The following is a 14,793-nucleotide window of genomic DNA, read 5'->3' as shown; positions in this document are numbered from 1 at the left end:
GTATAATGTTTTGAAGGACGGGAGAAAAGTCATCCACCATTATTTGTTCTTGTTTTTAAATACCTTGTGAGAATGTGTGACTGTCGGCTAGTGGTTATTGAATTAGCTGACAGTCACGCATATGTATTAATCTCGTGCAGACCGTGGCCGAAGAGTTATTAAGATAACAGTATTGCCAACTCCACCATAACAGAAATCATGAGACAAACTCCTAAAAATCAAGAGGTGTGGCATACAAATCGCAAGTTGCTATTTTTCTAAACATAAACCAATATTTAAATGCTAAGAGGCAGCTTATATTGATAGCTGACTTCAAAACCTCATTACTAGCAGCTTATATTGCTTAACTAACAGCTCAAAGCTATTTACAAAACTGTATTACTGCATCTCAAAATGCTTTACAAAAATCAACAATCCAAATAACTAATAAGCATTACAAACAACTATCTAGAATTGTCCTACCTGTGTTATCAGCACCCTGCTCAGCTTCTTGGTTAATGTTACTTTGACAGCTGATGCGATGACATCTGCTGGAGTGTTGCACGCTTAGCCATTTCAAGTAGTTGTTTGGAAGGTTTCAGTTCATAGCAGGTCGGACCATTTGTTCTCTTTATGAGTACAGCAGATAGAACTTTGCTGCACATTCTGGAACGGAAAGAAGTTTTGTTTCTCCGCATTAGGGAGAAAACACGCTCCACGCTAGCCTGATCGTAAGGGAGCATCAAAAGTGTAGCAATCAGTTTCGAAAGAGCTGGGTACTGCTTTTCCTGTGTCTCCATTTTGTTAAGATCCAGGACTTGCCCCCACCACTCATCCAGTTTGTTCAGAGTCCACTTGGTACTGGTTCCACTCATTCACGATTTTTTTTTTTTTTCGCCCTCAGACTTAGTCACATATGTAAACCGTGTCAGTAGATTAAGAATGGTATCTTCATCATAATTCAGTTTTTTTAGTTGGATGTAGCAATCCTAATGCTTGAAGAGTTTTGTCTGCTAGTGGTAATTTTAGCAGTTTCTGGACTTGCAGAGTACAATGTTCTGACTCCAGCACAGAACCTGTCAAGAGTAGCATTGTCTAAATCTGTATTAGCGGCAAAAAAAAAACCTTAGTTTTAACACCCACTGATAACTTCTTATTTTCTTTCTGATTAACCAAATCTTGGAAATCCACCATGGTTACATCACTGGCACAACCTATCACATCCGACTTTACAAATCGATTAAGCTGTGTTTTGAGCAGTTTGTGTTTTGAGCAGTTTCACACTTTTTCCCCAGAGGCAGGCAATTCTCAAATCCTCAGCTTGAAAAAACATATTGTAGGCTAATAAATCATCCAGCCCGTGTTCCAAAAGCAGAAAGTAAAGTTGCATTTCCTCGTCATGTATGTAAGTGTTAATCCACTGAACTCGGCCAGGATATTCTGTTACAGAATTGCTTTTTAAGGGGCTCCCACTGGTTATTGCACCTTGCTACTGCTTGGCGGAGACTGAACCACCTTGTTCCTCTGTGTTTTATTAGCTGAAGCTCGCCTGCATCACGCCAGTGCTGGTATTTGTGGTACTCCTCTTTTCATTTTGCACTACCATTAAAATAATAAAAAAGTCCACTAGCAGATCCTCTACTGGTTTTGAGATTACTTTAACAGCACCCTTTGCTGCAAGATGCGCAATGTGTGAAACACAAGGCAGGCTGTAAACTGAACTTGACTGCTGTTTTACCCAACTTAAAACAGTTATTTTTCCCCACCATGACATTGGCAGTCAGACGAGAAGCCGATTACATTTTCCCATGGAATGTGGTGGTTCACAAAAACATAATTTATGACACTGAACAGGTTTTCTGCATTGACTATATTGAAAATTCCCATTGCCAAGAGGTCTGTCTTCACAACTTTAAGAGTCTGATTAAAGTATCTAATCATAATGCAAACCTCCTTGTCGTTGCAAACATTGTTACTCTCGTCCACCATTATAGTTATCGGGCCCATTTTGGCATGCATTAAAACTGATTCCGAATGGTGATCAGCAAGAGCTTTTAAAACTGCGGTAGCTTTGGTTCGGCCACAGGAAAATTCCTTTGCAATGCTTGAATCTGGAAACATCAACTTTACGAGTTTTGTGAAATGATCTGCAAAAGCAATCGGTAATCCATGTTCTGCAATGGCTTGGCAAAAAAGTACTTCAGCATTTGTAACCTTCTGGCCTAAAATCTGCTGAGCTGGATTAAAAAAAACTGTTATAGATTGCTGCATTTTAGAGGCTGTGGTCCGACAGGAAGTTCCCAGGTACTTTTTGAGGTCGTTTACTCCAGAATTTCCAATGTTGATGTCTTCAGAACAAACCAGACAGAAAGCACGTTTATCTGAAAGTCTACTCTTTTTTTACTGGGAAAGAATTGCTCCAGTCTGCGTTATGTAGAATCTGTAGTGGCTTTGGGGTTTCCTTCTTCGACATGACTACTGTAGTGTGAAGTTTTGCACCGTCACGTCAGAAAAGATTAAAATCCCGAGATCTGAGCGTACTCTCGTTAGATTGCGAGTGAGGCTTAATTTTACTTAGAAATCGCATCTCTCACGATAAATTCGCGAGAGTTGATAAGTCTGAGATAATTAATAGCCAGTTAATCCCTCGGCCATAATATAAAAGACAGGGTGGGTTGTCCAGAGGAGGAAAATAGTGATGGGAAAAGTGAAGCCTCCTGAACCACTGAACCCTCTGAATCATGTGTTTTGCACTTCATGCTCTTCAGTGCCATCTCTTGGTAGATCTGCACAACTAAATACATGGAGAGAAAGACAGCCTCCTATCTCCAGAGAGCAGGCACTTAGTAAAGTGGACAATTGCACTAATGCTCAGAGAAGGCAATGTGTTATATAGTGACATTTCATACACTGTTGACATACAATATCAAGCAATTGCATTTTTAATCTTCTCGGTTAAGTGGGCATCTGTAATTTAAACAATCGTTTCAGTGTTTTTTCTAAAGACAAAGCTTGGCCGTTGCTTTTTTTCGAAATTGCCTGGAATATTTATTTTACATGTCAACCACACATCCGATTAACCAATAAAACCTTCTTAAATAATCATACTAGAAATATAGAAGTCTTGTCCAATCGAAAACAAGCATTTGAAACAAAAGACAACGTAATTTGATGAGACTTCAGCAACCATAGTGTGTAAGATGGTGTGATAAGTAGGATATTTTGATTCATGCTTACAAGCAGATTCTTCGGTGGCACATGTAGCTCTAGCTATAAAGTAGAGAGGTGGAAAATAGTGGGTTTGAATCCCTGCTGTTTCCATTTTTAAAGAAATTGTGTACTCTGTATCCTTTATACACTTATACTAGATCGGAGGATTTTTTTACCAATAATGTTCATAAAGAGCTGTTTGTACATAATGCTTTTTTTGTTTGTTGTTAATTTGAAAAAATATGTAAATGTTTATGAAATATAAAACAAAAAATCATAAGCTCTACTTGTACATAGTTTATGCAATGTTTTGTTTGCTGCTAATTTGAATTATAAAGATTTCATTAATAAAAAAAAACCCTCATTATATTACAAATGTTACGTCTTGAAAAAAATGTAAAAACCTCTGTTTGTCCATAGATACTTTTATGGGACAATAATGCGACAGAAACTCCTCCATTATGAAACAAAAGACTTATAGTTGCCCTTAGAGATGGGCTTGATGTGGTTCCAAAACAAGACATGCTGAACTGTGTTACTTTTTAGTCTGTTCCCTTTTTTGCTTATTAACTCCATAGATTTGGAAAAAATGCGTTCACAAGGAACTGATGTTGCTTGTATGTTTAAGTATTTGTAGGCCAACTTAGAAAGATGTGGGTATTTGACAGAGTTAGCAGACCAGTAATTGATCGGATTTGCAGAACGGTCAAGATAAGTATCACTTATGTACCTCTGTACTTGAACAGTGGCAGAATTAAAGTTGTGCACTGGCACAGTTCTTTGCACTGGCATTGTTTCTGTTGATGATTCTTGTTTAGCAGTTGCTGGGGAGATACTAATTTGTGAAGCACACTGTGCTGTCAGATGTCTTACAGCTTCTTGTGCATTTGTGGAATTTCCAAATTCAAGGACTTTAAAACGTGGATCAAGAAGAGTACAAACAGAAAGCATTCTTATTGTTTCCACATTAGCACACCTCCTCAGTATGTTTGCTTTCAGCTCTGCTGTAAAAACTTCTGCTGTAGGGTAGGTAACAAGCGCACGTTTCTGTGATAACACACACTGGAGCATTCTGGTCAGTGGAATTATTTTGGATGCTGAAACAGCGCTGAAGTTGCTGTGTGAAATGGTTGTAAAACCCAAAGGCACAGATTAATAATGTCACATTCAGCTGAGGTCAGGGGAACAATGTCTGACTTTAAAGTGACAAGAGCTGCAGCAATGCATTCTTTTTGATCCACAAGCCTTTGAAACATTTCATAAGTGTTGTTCCATCTAGTATCTACCTCCTGCACTCGCTTTTGCTGTGGTTTGTTAAGTTGCACTTGCACTTCTGCTAGCTTTGCTTTGGCGTTTGTACTTGATCTGAAGAATCCCAACTATTTTCCTTGTCTCCATAAGCTCCAGGTCTGGTGTATTCTGCAATGCATTCTTCACAATCAAGTTTAAAGTGTGTGCAAAACAAGGTGGCGGATGTTCATTTGCTGAACTGCTGCCATGTTTGCTTCATTATCAGTGATAAAGGCAGTAACCTTTTCATGGATGTTCCAAGTGTCCATTGCATTCTATAGTGACTTTGTTATGTGGTTGGATGTATGCATTGTTTTAAAATGAGAGAGGTCAAGTAAAAACCTGTTGAGTTGGAACTGGTCGGTAATGAGGTGACGCGTCACTGCAATATATGCTTCAGTGTTGATGGGCGTCCACCTATCTGTCGTCAGACAAACATGGTCAGCACTGAACTGTCATAACTGCCTGTGTGAAAGGCTATACTGCCACTGAAGCGCTATAGTGGGTGTGGTTTCAAAGTCAACATGCCACGTCACTATAGCGTAGGTAGGTAAGAGGCGTGCATGCAGTGCTTAATTTGTGCCGGGGCACAGACCCGGAACCTCTGGGCGTGCAGAGTCATAGCGCCGGTACCTCTAGTTAAAAATCTCATAAAATGTTTTCTTTTTAAAATCTCAACACAGTTGCATTAAGTCTGCAAGTTCTTGCTTGTGCGCTAAAGACAGACAGTCCGCTGCCACGTTTGTAGCCTACTGTGACAGGGTGGCTGAGTAGTGACGTCAGGCCAGATGCAGGAAGGGAAAACACTGACACCAGGGAGTACTGCAGTTCAAAAAGAAAGACGCGGCGGCACCATTTATTTAAATACAAAAATAAAAGGTTTAAATACAAAACAAAATCATGAACATAAAATAAACAATAAATGATCCAGGTCAGGCTGGGCAGTAGCCTTCACTGATCCTGTATTTACTTTTAAGTTTAGTTTCATTTTCGCTCGCTCTCTTCTCTCTCGTTCCTCCTCTTGAACACCCACCCCGAGGGTAGAGAGCTGCAGGTTTATATACAGGTGACCATCTCCCGATTAGCAACAATTTAAACAATTAATTAACTCGGGAGATGGTCACCTTCTGCACAAGGTTTTTAAATTACTGTGGATGGGACTACCCATCCACGCTACTAAACAATAACAAACATTCGGTTACGCCATCAAATATATACATAAATAAATACAAATAAACAATAACAAAACCTGCGGCGCTTCACCGTCCTATACATAATAAATAAATCATAACGATAATAATACAACAAAAGAAATACAAAATAATAAACTGCACAGGGGCGGAGGGGGAGACCCCATTCTAAAAATAAACAAAATCCATGTACAGGGCTCCTTGCCCTGTTACATATCCCCCCTTGTGCAACGCACACTTGGTCCCAACGGCCACCTCCCCCCTCAGTCTCAAAGTCCCGGAAGAGGGGGAAGCAAGGTGTTTCTGGGGGTGGCCATGGTGGAATGTCCTCCACCCCCTACTTCGGGCGGTGCAAGGCAGGCATCCCCAGGTGGTGCAAGGCAGGCATCCCCTTGGGCAGTGCAAGGCAGGCATCCCCTTGGGCGGTGCAAGGCAGGCATCCCCTTGGGTGGTGCAAGGCAGGCATCCCCTTGGGTGGTGCAAGGCAGGCATCCCCTTGGGCGGTGCAAGGCAGGCATCCCCGGGTGGTGCAAGGCAGGCATCCCCGGGTGGTGCAAGGCAGGCATCCCCAGGTGGTGCAAGGCAGGCATCCTTGGGCGGTGCAAGGCAGGCATCCACTGGCTGCAACTCTATTGTTGTTTTTTATACACAAATAAGCTTACTTGATTTGAAAAACGTCATGAACGATACAAACAACTTCTTACACTACTTGGTTTGATTAAATGAGTAGTATACAACAAAATATGAAAGCTGAACTAATTAATTCAACAAGAACAACAAGTTGAAAAAATATATATTGTAGCCTACTTCAATAGGAACATTAGCCTGCTATATTATATTAAACCAAAACAATAAAATGAATAACGATCTTGCCTTTTTCAATGAATATAATTTAATTAATACAGAATAAAAACATAATAAGTTAACAACTACTTAGCCTAAGTTTAATTAATCGTTTTTGTAATCTACCAGCGGCTTCTGTTGCACACACATCGCTGATAATAGTGCAAACCGTGGGTCAAACCAATGTTCCTGTTGGGGTGCGTTTTTTCATCAACGTCGTCCTTCTGGAATGCCTCTGAATGACTTTTAATTTGTTTGTTTTTTTAAACCATTTAAATGCAAAACCATAAAAAAAACATGTATACAGGCTTTTTTTTATTTTTAATTATTGTCCTGCGGTTGTCTTTAATTAATTTCTCTGCACGCACTACTACTTTGTATATGATGTAGAATACGTGATTGTAAACATCTAACAGTGTACAATACTCTTTCAAATAAACATGTTATGATTTTGAATATGCGCTTCTTAGGGTCGGTATTATTGTCATTGCTTGCGCCCCGGCACCTCTTTCTTTACAAATTAAGCACTGCGTGCATGTGTTAGGTCTTGTCAGTGAACAGTCTGTTGTTGCCATGAGAACAATCTGTTGATTGACAGGTTTGAAAGTTGTACTCGGGTGATCTCTTTGGCTGTGTGAAAGGGTTATGACGGTGCTACACCGACATAGATTGCGCAATTTCATGCTGTGTGAAAGGGTATTTTACACAGTTAAAATGTTTCAGAGACAGCACGGTAGCTGCATTTCTGTGTGAAAATGGAACATGAGTCTTACAAAGCTTCTGAAGCCTTCATTCTCAACAATTGAAAAAGGCTGGCAGTCCCTTGTAATTATATCAATCAGCGCATCATCCAGCTTTTTTTCTCATGGTCCTTGCTGAATATACAATATAAATAATTAATTTCTACACTGTAGAAATGTTTTTACTATATACTAAGAAAAGTATAACCTTGAATTGACAAGGTCAGTGCACATAACACCATGCTTTTATAATTATCAAGTTGCTAATTTCATAGTAAACTAACTTTGATACTCCAACCTCTGTGGTGGAATGACCTGGTCACAGATATTAGAACTGCACAGTCGCTGACCACCTTCACACGCCTCCTCAAGACTCACCTGTTCCATTAGCAGCTGCTCTTAACCGCACTGGATTATATTTACCGCATCCACTGCTGTGTCTCTCCCTACTTTGCACAATGGAATGGATTTTCTACATCACTCCCTGTACTTCAGCACTTGTCTTGGTGAACAAGACCCACGGCACTTCTACTGTCCTGCACTTGGACTCTGCTGCCTCACGCATCCCTCTGTTGGCACTTTTATTGCTCTTCATGTATACCTCTTAACTGCTCTCATACTTATTTATACTTTGCATTCCTATTTGTTTTTGTTGTAATATATCTTAACCATGAGACATTGCTCTTAATTATAACTGTTTGCTCCTAATTGTAACCTGATTTGATTTATTGTTTTCCTATGCACTGTAACTTTTGATTATTTAGTCACTTATCTGACCTGTAAGTCTAGAAAATTGAAGAAATGAAGGTGCAACACCAGTAGTTGATTATTTATCAAAATCTCAATTATTATAATACTTGGCAAAACAGAGTAAAAACAGCAACGTTTCAGACCAAAGACCTAATGAAGGTCTTTTTAGTGTGGTGTGTGATATGACTGAAAATGACCCTTTGGTCTCCCTGGACAAGGGCGTCTGCTTAACAAATAAATAATAATAATAATAATAATAATAATAATAATAATAACATACACATGCAAATATAGCCTGAATTAGGTTGTTTAACGTTGCCCATTTTCACCAACAACCCCCCATAAATGTTAAAAAAATGGGCATGCAACTTTTTGCAAAATATAAACAAACTAAACATTTCAATAAAAAACTGGGCTGTGAAAGTTGTCTAACAGTTGCTTTTTTATTTTTTAATGAACTTCATTCCCGACTTGTCTGTACTCATATAACAGACACACATACGTTGCTATTACACAAAATCATGATAACAAATATCTGATTTAAGAATACAGTATTGTCAAGCACTGTACAACTCACATTGACGGATAGATCATTGCAATAACAGAGGTGTTTGATCGGCTTTACACAAAGTTGGTAATTATGGCGATGTATATACGATTTCACTACACGGTTCTATTAAAAAAAAGTTGAAGTTTATTTATGTATTTACCTAAACGAGATTAATACTGTCTTGAAAGTGAGTGATTACCAGATTTTTTTTTTTTTTTTTTAAAGACCTCCACTAGAACAGTGGGACTTTGAATATAAGAATACTACCGATTGAATACATTTTTACTGAAACGGTATTTGAAAATATATACACTAACTAACTTATTTTTAATTTACCCGCTGCTACTATCACTCCTCTATTCCCATCTCTGCACCCCCTTCAATTCTGAAAATGTGATGTTTCCCCATAAATATCAATTATTAAAGAAGTTAACTGGGAACTTTTTCAAAAAAGGCCACCTCCATTTTTTGGTTTGTTTTTTTAATATTCAGCCAGCAGATTTTTCAATTTTTTAAAATGTCATTTACAGTACGACTTACTGCTGGGTTGATGGCATTTACCCGTCCAGTAATTTCTTGTCATGCTTTATTTTTGTCTGAATTTTTTAACGACACCCCAAACCCCCCCAATATTATTTCTTTTTTAATAGTTACTTATTCGCTAAAATGTATTTTCTTCACTTTGCGTGCAGCAATTTTTTTTTTCAAACAGACTTGAAAAAATAAGACTGGTCTTCATTGCTTAGCAACAGTAGCTTAAGACCAGTCTTACGTAAGACCTACGAAGGCTTGCTTTATGCAACAGACTTATCTCAAGGTTTTACATTAGACCAGTTTCGCTGGACTTAAACTAAGTCTTAGACTTAAGACTTTTTTTTGTGCAACCGGCCCCAGGTTTAGTATCTTTTGCAGCAAGCGCCTCAGTGTAAAAAGCAATGTGTCCAATTAGTGCGAGGTGCAACGACTTTATTTTTGCACAACACTAGAATGCTTTCCAGTCATTGCTGCGGCTCCATCAGTACAGACCCCAATGCAGTTAGTCCAGCTGATTTCTGCTGAAGTCATAAAATCATCTAACAGATTGAAAATATCGTCTGACTTTGTTGTTGTCTTGAGCTCCTTGCAAAACAAAAAGTCTCCCTTTATTCCCTTATTCCACACATACCGAACATAGGCGAGTAAATGGGACATTTCAGAAATCTGGGGATTCGAGCCAAATCATTGTCACACAACCGTTCAATGCACTGCTTGTTTGGTTTCATATTAGGTAAGATTTATTGGTATTTTTTGGCTTATTTAACAATGAGAATAGAATGTGAATTATCTTTCAAAAGAATGGCATGGTATAGCACAGGACACAGAACAGTATGGTATTTTAAGAATGGCATTATATAGAACAGTATGGTATTTTAAAGCTACATCTATTTGTTTCCTTAGAGTAGACTGTTCAGCAATTAGCCAACAATGATACAAGGCCATAAACATTCTCCCTGATGCTATCAGTGTGCTTTGCTTTTCATGTAGCTATTTATTCAAGAGAATAATTACACAGCACTGTATTTATACATCAAAAGCACTGGCGCTTTTCAAACAAGAACATTACAGCTCAAAGTCACCACAATCTCAAAGCTGCATCTCGCTTATTTTAAACAAGACACATCACGTAGATGTCATTACTACAGTTTTTCCATAATAGTGTGGAAAAATAATCACAATGTGCATGTATTTCTGTTATAGGGGTTGTAACTAACACATTATTCCATACAAGTCCGGTTGCTTCTTTTCATTTTTCTTTACTGTTTTTAAAAGATTCAATACTTGTCTGTGTATTCAGCAGAAATGATAATGTTTCTCCAAGCACTTTCAAGAACATTTTGAACATAGCAACGACAACAATGTCCACATATTGACGTTTTTTTTAAAAAAAGGTGTTCTCTTGAGTCTTATTGGCTGACTCCCCTTAAAAACAGTGTCGTCAGTGCATTCACTGGCCGAAAGTGCTTTGAGAAACACAATAATATGTGGTAGCGGGAAACTGTACATAGAGACGCTGAGAACCAGCGAGGCAGTGCATTGCCCGAGATGCAGCATAAATGTATTTGGGCATGAAAATCATCCGTATAAATGAAATACCATTGAATACAAAAAAGGTAATATAATGAATTAAAAGGCACTGAAGGTGCATTTAATTGGCCTGAACTTGCTATTCCAGTTGAAGGGTTAATTGTAATGTTTGAAATAAGGGTTATGAAGGTTCCCAATAACAAGTCACTGGTCTTGCTAAAACTGGTCTTATTAAGATTGTATACGTGGCAGTGGACAAAACAAAGATTGCGTTTGTGGCAGAATGAACAAAACAAAGGTTTAAGTACATGGATGACTTGGCATAATATCTGTTATAACAGCTGTAGCACATAAATACTCTCAGAAGTAGAGACATTCATTGGGCTATTCAGGAGACTCACAATGACATCCTTTACTCCTGTCCTGAAAGAATGGCCTCTGGTTTACAGATAGTTTGATCAGCTATTTCTTGTAACTGTATTTAAAGCTAGATGACCATTAAGCCATGCTTAGAGGTATCATTGCAATAACTGTATTTCTGTGTTACTAATAATCCTTTGAGTATCGTTAATAACATGGCTTAGGATAAAATCTAAAATGATTATTGTTGCTTCCACAATCCTTACACAGGTATTAGCTTCCATAGTTTTATTGTTTGACTATAACAGGTATAACTTTCAGACATGAGATCTTAGCTGTATAAACATTGGTCTGTTATAATCTAGGAGTTTATAGATTAATCACAACCAGTGATATTGTAGGGAAGTTAAATATTTTGTGCAATTGGGAATAACAAGTGTGCTGATATCAATGACGAATGAACCTGCATTATTAAGAAGTCGTTTCATAAACCAAAATACAACATCCTTTTCTAACCCATTTGATCTGCTTAAGCACTTAGGAATGGCCATAACAGTAAGAGGCTAACCTTAAAAATGAGAAAAAAGAAACCATTATCAGGTGAACATAGGCGGCGCGTGAGTCTTTTGTTTGGGCAGGCTATTCCACACTTTTCCCCCTGCATTTATTGAACCCAAAGATGTACAGTAAGATACACACACATTGTATATACATAATTAAGACTTGCATTTTTTTTTTTATTACTTAGTCTGAATACTAAGTTTCATTCATTGTGTTGAGTTTGAAAAATAGTCAGACTGACGGACACAAACAGAAGCTGTAAACCGGATTCAATCTCCTGCGTCATTTTGATAACTTGTAATGTATAATAATTTTGTAGCACAAAACAGACCTCGAAACCACTCAGGGATGCTATATATATATTTGACATTGTTTTTTTTCAAACATAAGGCAGACAAATAAATGAAGTTTAACATAGCACTAGCTTGTACTTTAAAACATGTTACGCCTATTTAAGCAAATTATCCAAAAACTGTGTTTGGTAAGCAAACCATTAATTTTCATCAGAATATTAAAATATGTTTTCATATTTAGAATACAGTAAAGCAGGCAGATGCGGTTTTCTGCTTTCCTTGCAGACACTTTTTCAGAAGTTCAAAAGACCCTGCTTTCATTGAAAATGGAGTGAAGGACTGGAAAAATCTAAAGAAACTTCAGAAACATTCGTAATCTGGCACCACAAACAGTGTTCTGAAAGGTGGCATTTGTTCAAATAGTCGAAGGAAGTATGTTCTAACTGTAGCGTCACAGTTATCAAATTCTCACAAACGGTGGTGCGTGAAAACAGACAGTATGCTACGAAAATATTTTGCCACAAGTTGTGTGGCAAAATAGCTGTGTTTGTATAGATAACAGCAATTCGAATAAATGTAGAAATTGTGAAGAGCATGTTCGAGGCAAGGGAATGAGCGAAAAGGATTCAGAGTTTTCGTCGGCTGCCTCCTGCAGCGGTATGGGGGGCTCAGATCGGCAAGAATTGACGTTAAACCAGCCAAGCATTGTCTCCTCCAATGACATTGAAATGCAACTAAATCCTGTATCTGTACTACAGTGTTGATTTTGATATCCCAGCTGCCCTAGCGGTCTGGCAGTTGCGCAGTAGGAAAACGAGAAATATGTTAGACCTGCTTTGCGCACTTGTGGGGAAAAAAAAAATCGATCTTCTTCTCTCACAAATACTTTTTGTGTTGGTCAGAACAATTTCTTGTGAGGGTTTGTACAATTTATTTTGGGGAGGCTTAGCCTTCCCAAGCCTCTTATATGTATTTATCTTGCTCTTAATTGTATTATTACTTGTACTGTGATACTTGAAATGTATTTGCTTACGATTGTAAGTCGCCCTGGATAAGGGCGTCTGCTAAGAAATAAATAATAATAATAATAATGAGCCGCCTATGCAGGTAGACATTAATTAGTTATTACGTAGTTGACATGGTTTAAAAATGTGTGATTGTGTGTTTCTAGTTATGGATGTACAAACATATCTACAAACCAAAGGAGGGACCTTAATTTTTTTTTGCTTGTTTTTTTTTCTACAGGGTGGAGTCAGTGGTTTAACAAGCTTTCTAGAATTAAATGACAACGGAGTGAATCCGAACATCCATTTTGAAATTCTGGGGACAAACTATGGAGAGGACCTTGGCAGAGGTATTCGCAAGGTGAGCCATAGACGAATAGATGAATGTTCAAGTTGAAAGCTTTCTTTCATTGAGTGAGCTAAAACACCATATGGTAAGACTACAACATTTCTGGGAGGCTCAATTGTGACACATGGTGAGCTGGTGGGTGGGAATGGGTAAAATTGGAATCTCTTTCTATCGAAATGTAATTTTCCATTAAACATGTGTGTAGTACAGCAGGCCCTTGCTGAACCGGACATGTTGGGAAACAGACAGGTTGTCTGAAAATAATTTACGATTACGATTTTAAATTGAAACAAAATTATTTTTAATGCATTTTCTTTTTTACTTTTGTTTTCTGTTAGTATGAGTCAGACATTTTTGCAAAACCAATTAAATACAGAAATTATCTTGTATTTCAAAACTCTGTTTTAAACTCTGTAGAATTAGTTTAAACTCTGTACAGTGTGAGTTTATATGCCCCTGTTAATCATGTACATCATTTATTTTTGCGATTTAGTAGGCTACTTGTATCTGTTCTGTTTATTTTCGTCCTTTCTTTGGTGTCAGTATAACAGACGTATTTTTTTCAGTATTAGGGAGGGACCAGGAAAGGTTATTTCTTATATATTTTCTGTGCAATGTGAACATTCCATTGGTTCCCACATTTTACTCTGTTGCAACAGCAGGGAGTAAACAGTACGCTTCTCCAAAATGACTGGATAGCACATATGTCAATAAACTGAGATCTGGTCACATGTGAACACAATCCCTGCCAGGCAGTGCAGTGCACGAGGGTCAGCAGACAGAGACAAAAACAAGCTAAACAAACAAAAAGAAAACACTACAGGCGCGAGAGCGAACGCCCTAGAGCTGTGAAGAATTTCCAAGGATAAATATCGGGATTTTTTTCCTATGTATCGGGACACTGGACATTTGCTAAGAAATCGGGACTGTGCCGACCATATAGGGACTGTTGGCATGTATGCACTAGGTCAGGAGTCGGCAACCTATGGCTCGTGAGCCATGCCTGGCTCTTCAAGTAACCAAATATGTAACCAAATAAGTCATTCACAAATACACACACACACACACACAAAATAAAATAATAATAACTCGGGGTGTGATATCTCGCTTTATGTACTTATTTTTTTTATTTATTTTTTTTTTTAAAATAATTTAGTCATTGCCAATTATTTTTATTATTTTCTCCCAATTTAGAATGGCCAATTATTTTATAAGCTCAGCTCACCGCTACCACTCCTGCGCTGACTCGGGAGGGCGAAGACGAACAACCACTGTCCTCCGAAGCGTGTGCCGTCAGTCGACCGCTTTTTTTCACACTGCGGACTCACCATGCAGCCACCCAAGAGCTACAGCGTCGGAGGACAACGCAGCTCTCGGGCAGCTTACAGGCAAGCCTGCAGGCGCCCAGCCAGACTACAGGGGTCGCTGGTGCGTGGTGAGCCGAGGACACCCTGGCCGACCTAGCCCCCCCTCCCCCCGGGCGATGCTCGGCCAATTGTGCGCCACCCCCTGGGGGCTCCCGTCCACGGTCAGCTGTGGAATAGCCTGGACTTGAACTCGCGACGTCCAGACTATAGAGCGCATCCTGCACTCCACGTGGACCGCCTTTA

The 14,793-nt window shown here is 38.7% G+C and overlaps 1 protein-coding gene across 1 annotated transcript in view; it reads left to right on the top strand.

The window, feature by feature from the left end:
* LOC117421151 (glutamate receptor ionotropic, delta-2-like) overlaps positions 1 to 14,793 on the top strand; it is a 662,598-nt gene that overhangs the window by 464,730 nt on the left and 183,075 nt on the right. Inside the window, exon 8 of the mRNA XM_034035144.3 lies at positions 13,076 to 13,195. Coding sequence (XP_033891035.1) covers positions 13,076 to 13,195 — 120 coding nt within the window. The remainder of the gene's footprint in view (positions 1 to 13,075; positions 13,196 to 14,793) is intronic.

This window comes from Acipenser ruthenus, chromosome 1 (assembly GCF_902713425.1).
Source record: "Acipenser ruthenus chromosome 1, fAciRut3.2 maternal haplotype, whole genome shotgun sequence".
NCBI lineage: Eukaryota > Metazoa > Chordata > Actinopteri > Acipenseriformes > Acipenseridae > Acipenser > Acipenser ruthenus.
This window is presented reverse-complemented; position numbering and strand designations above follow the sequence as displayed.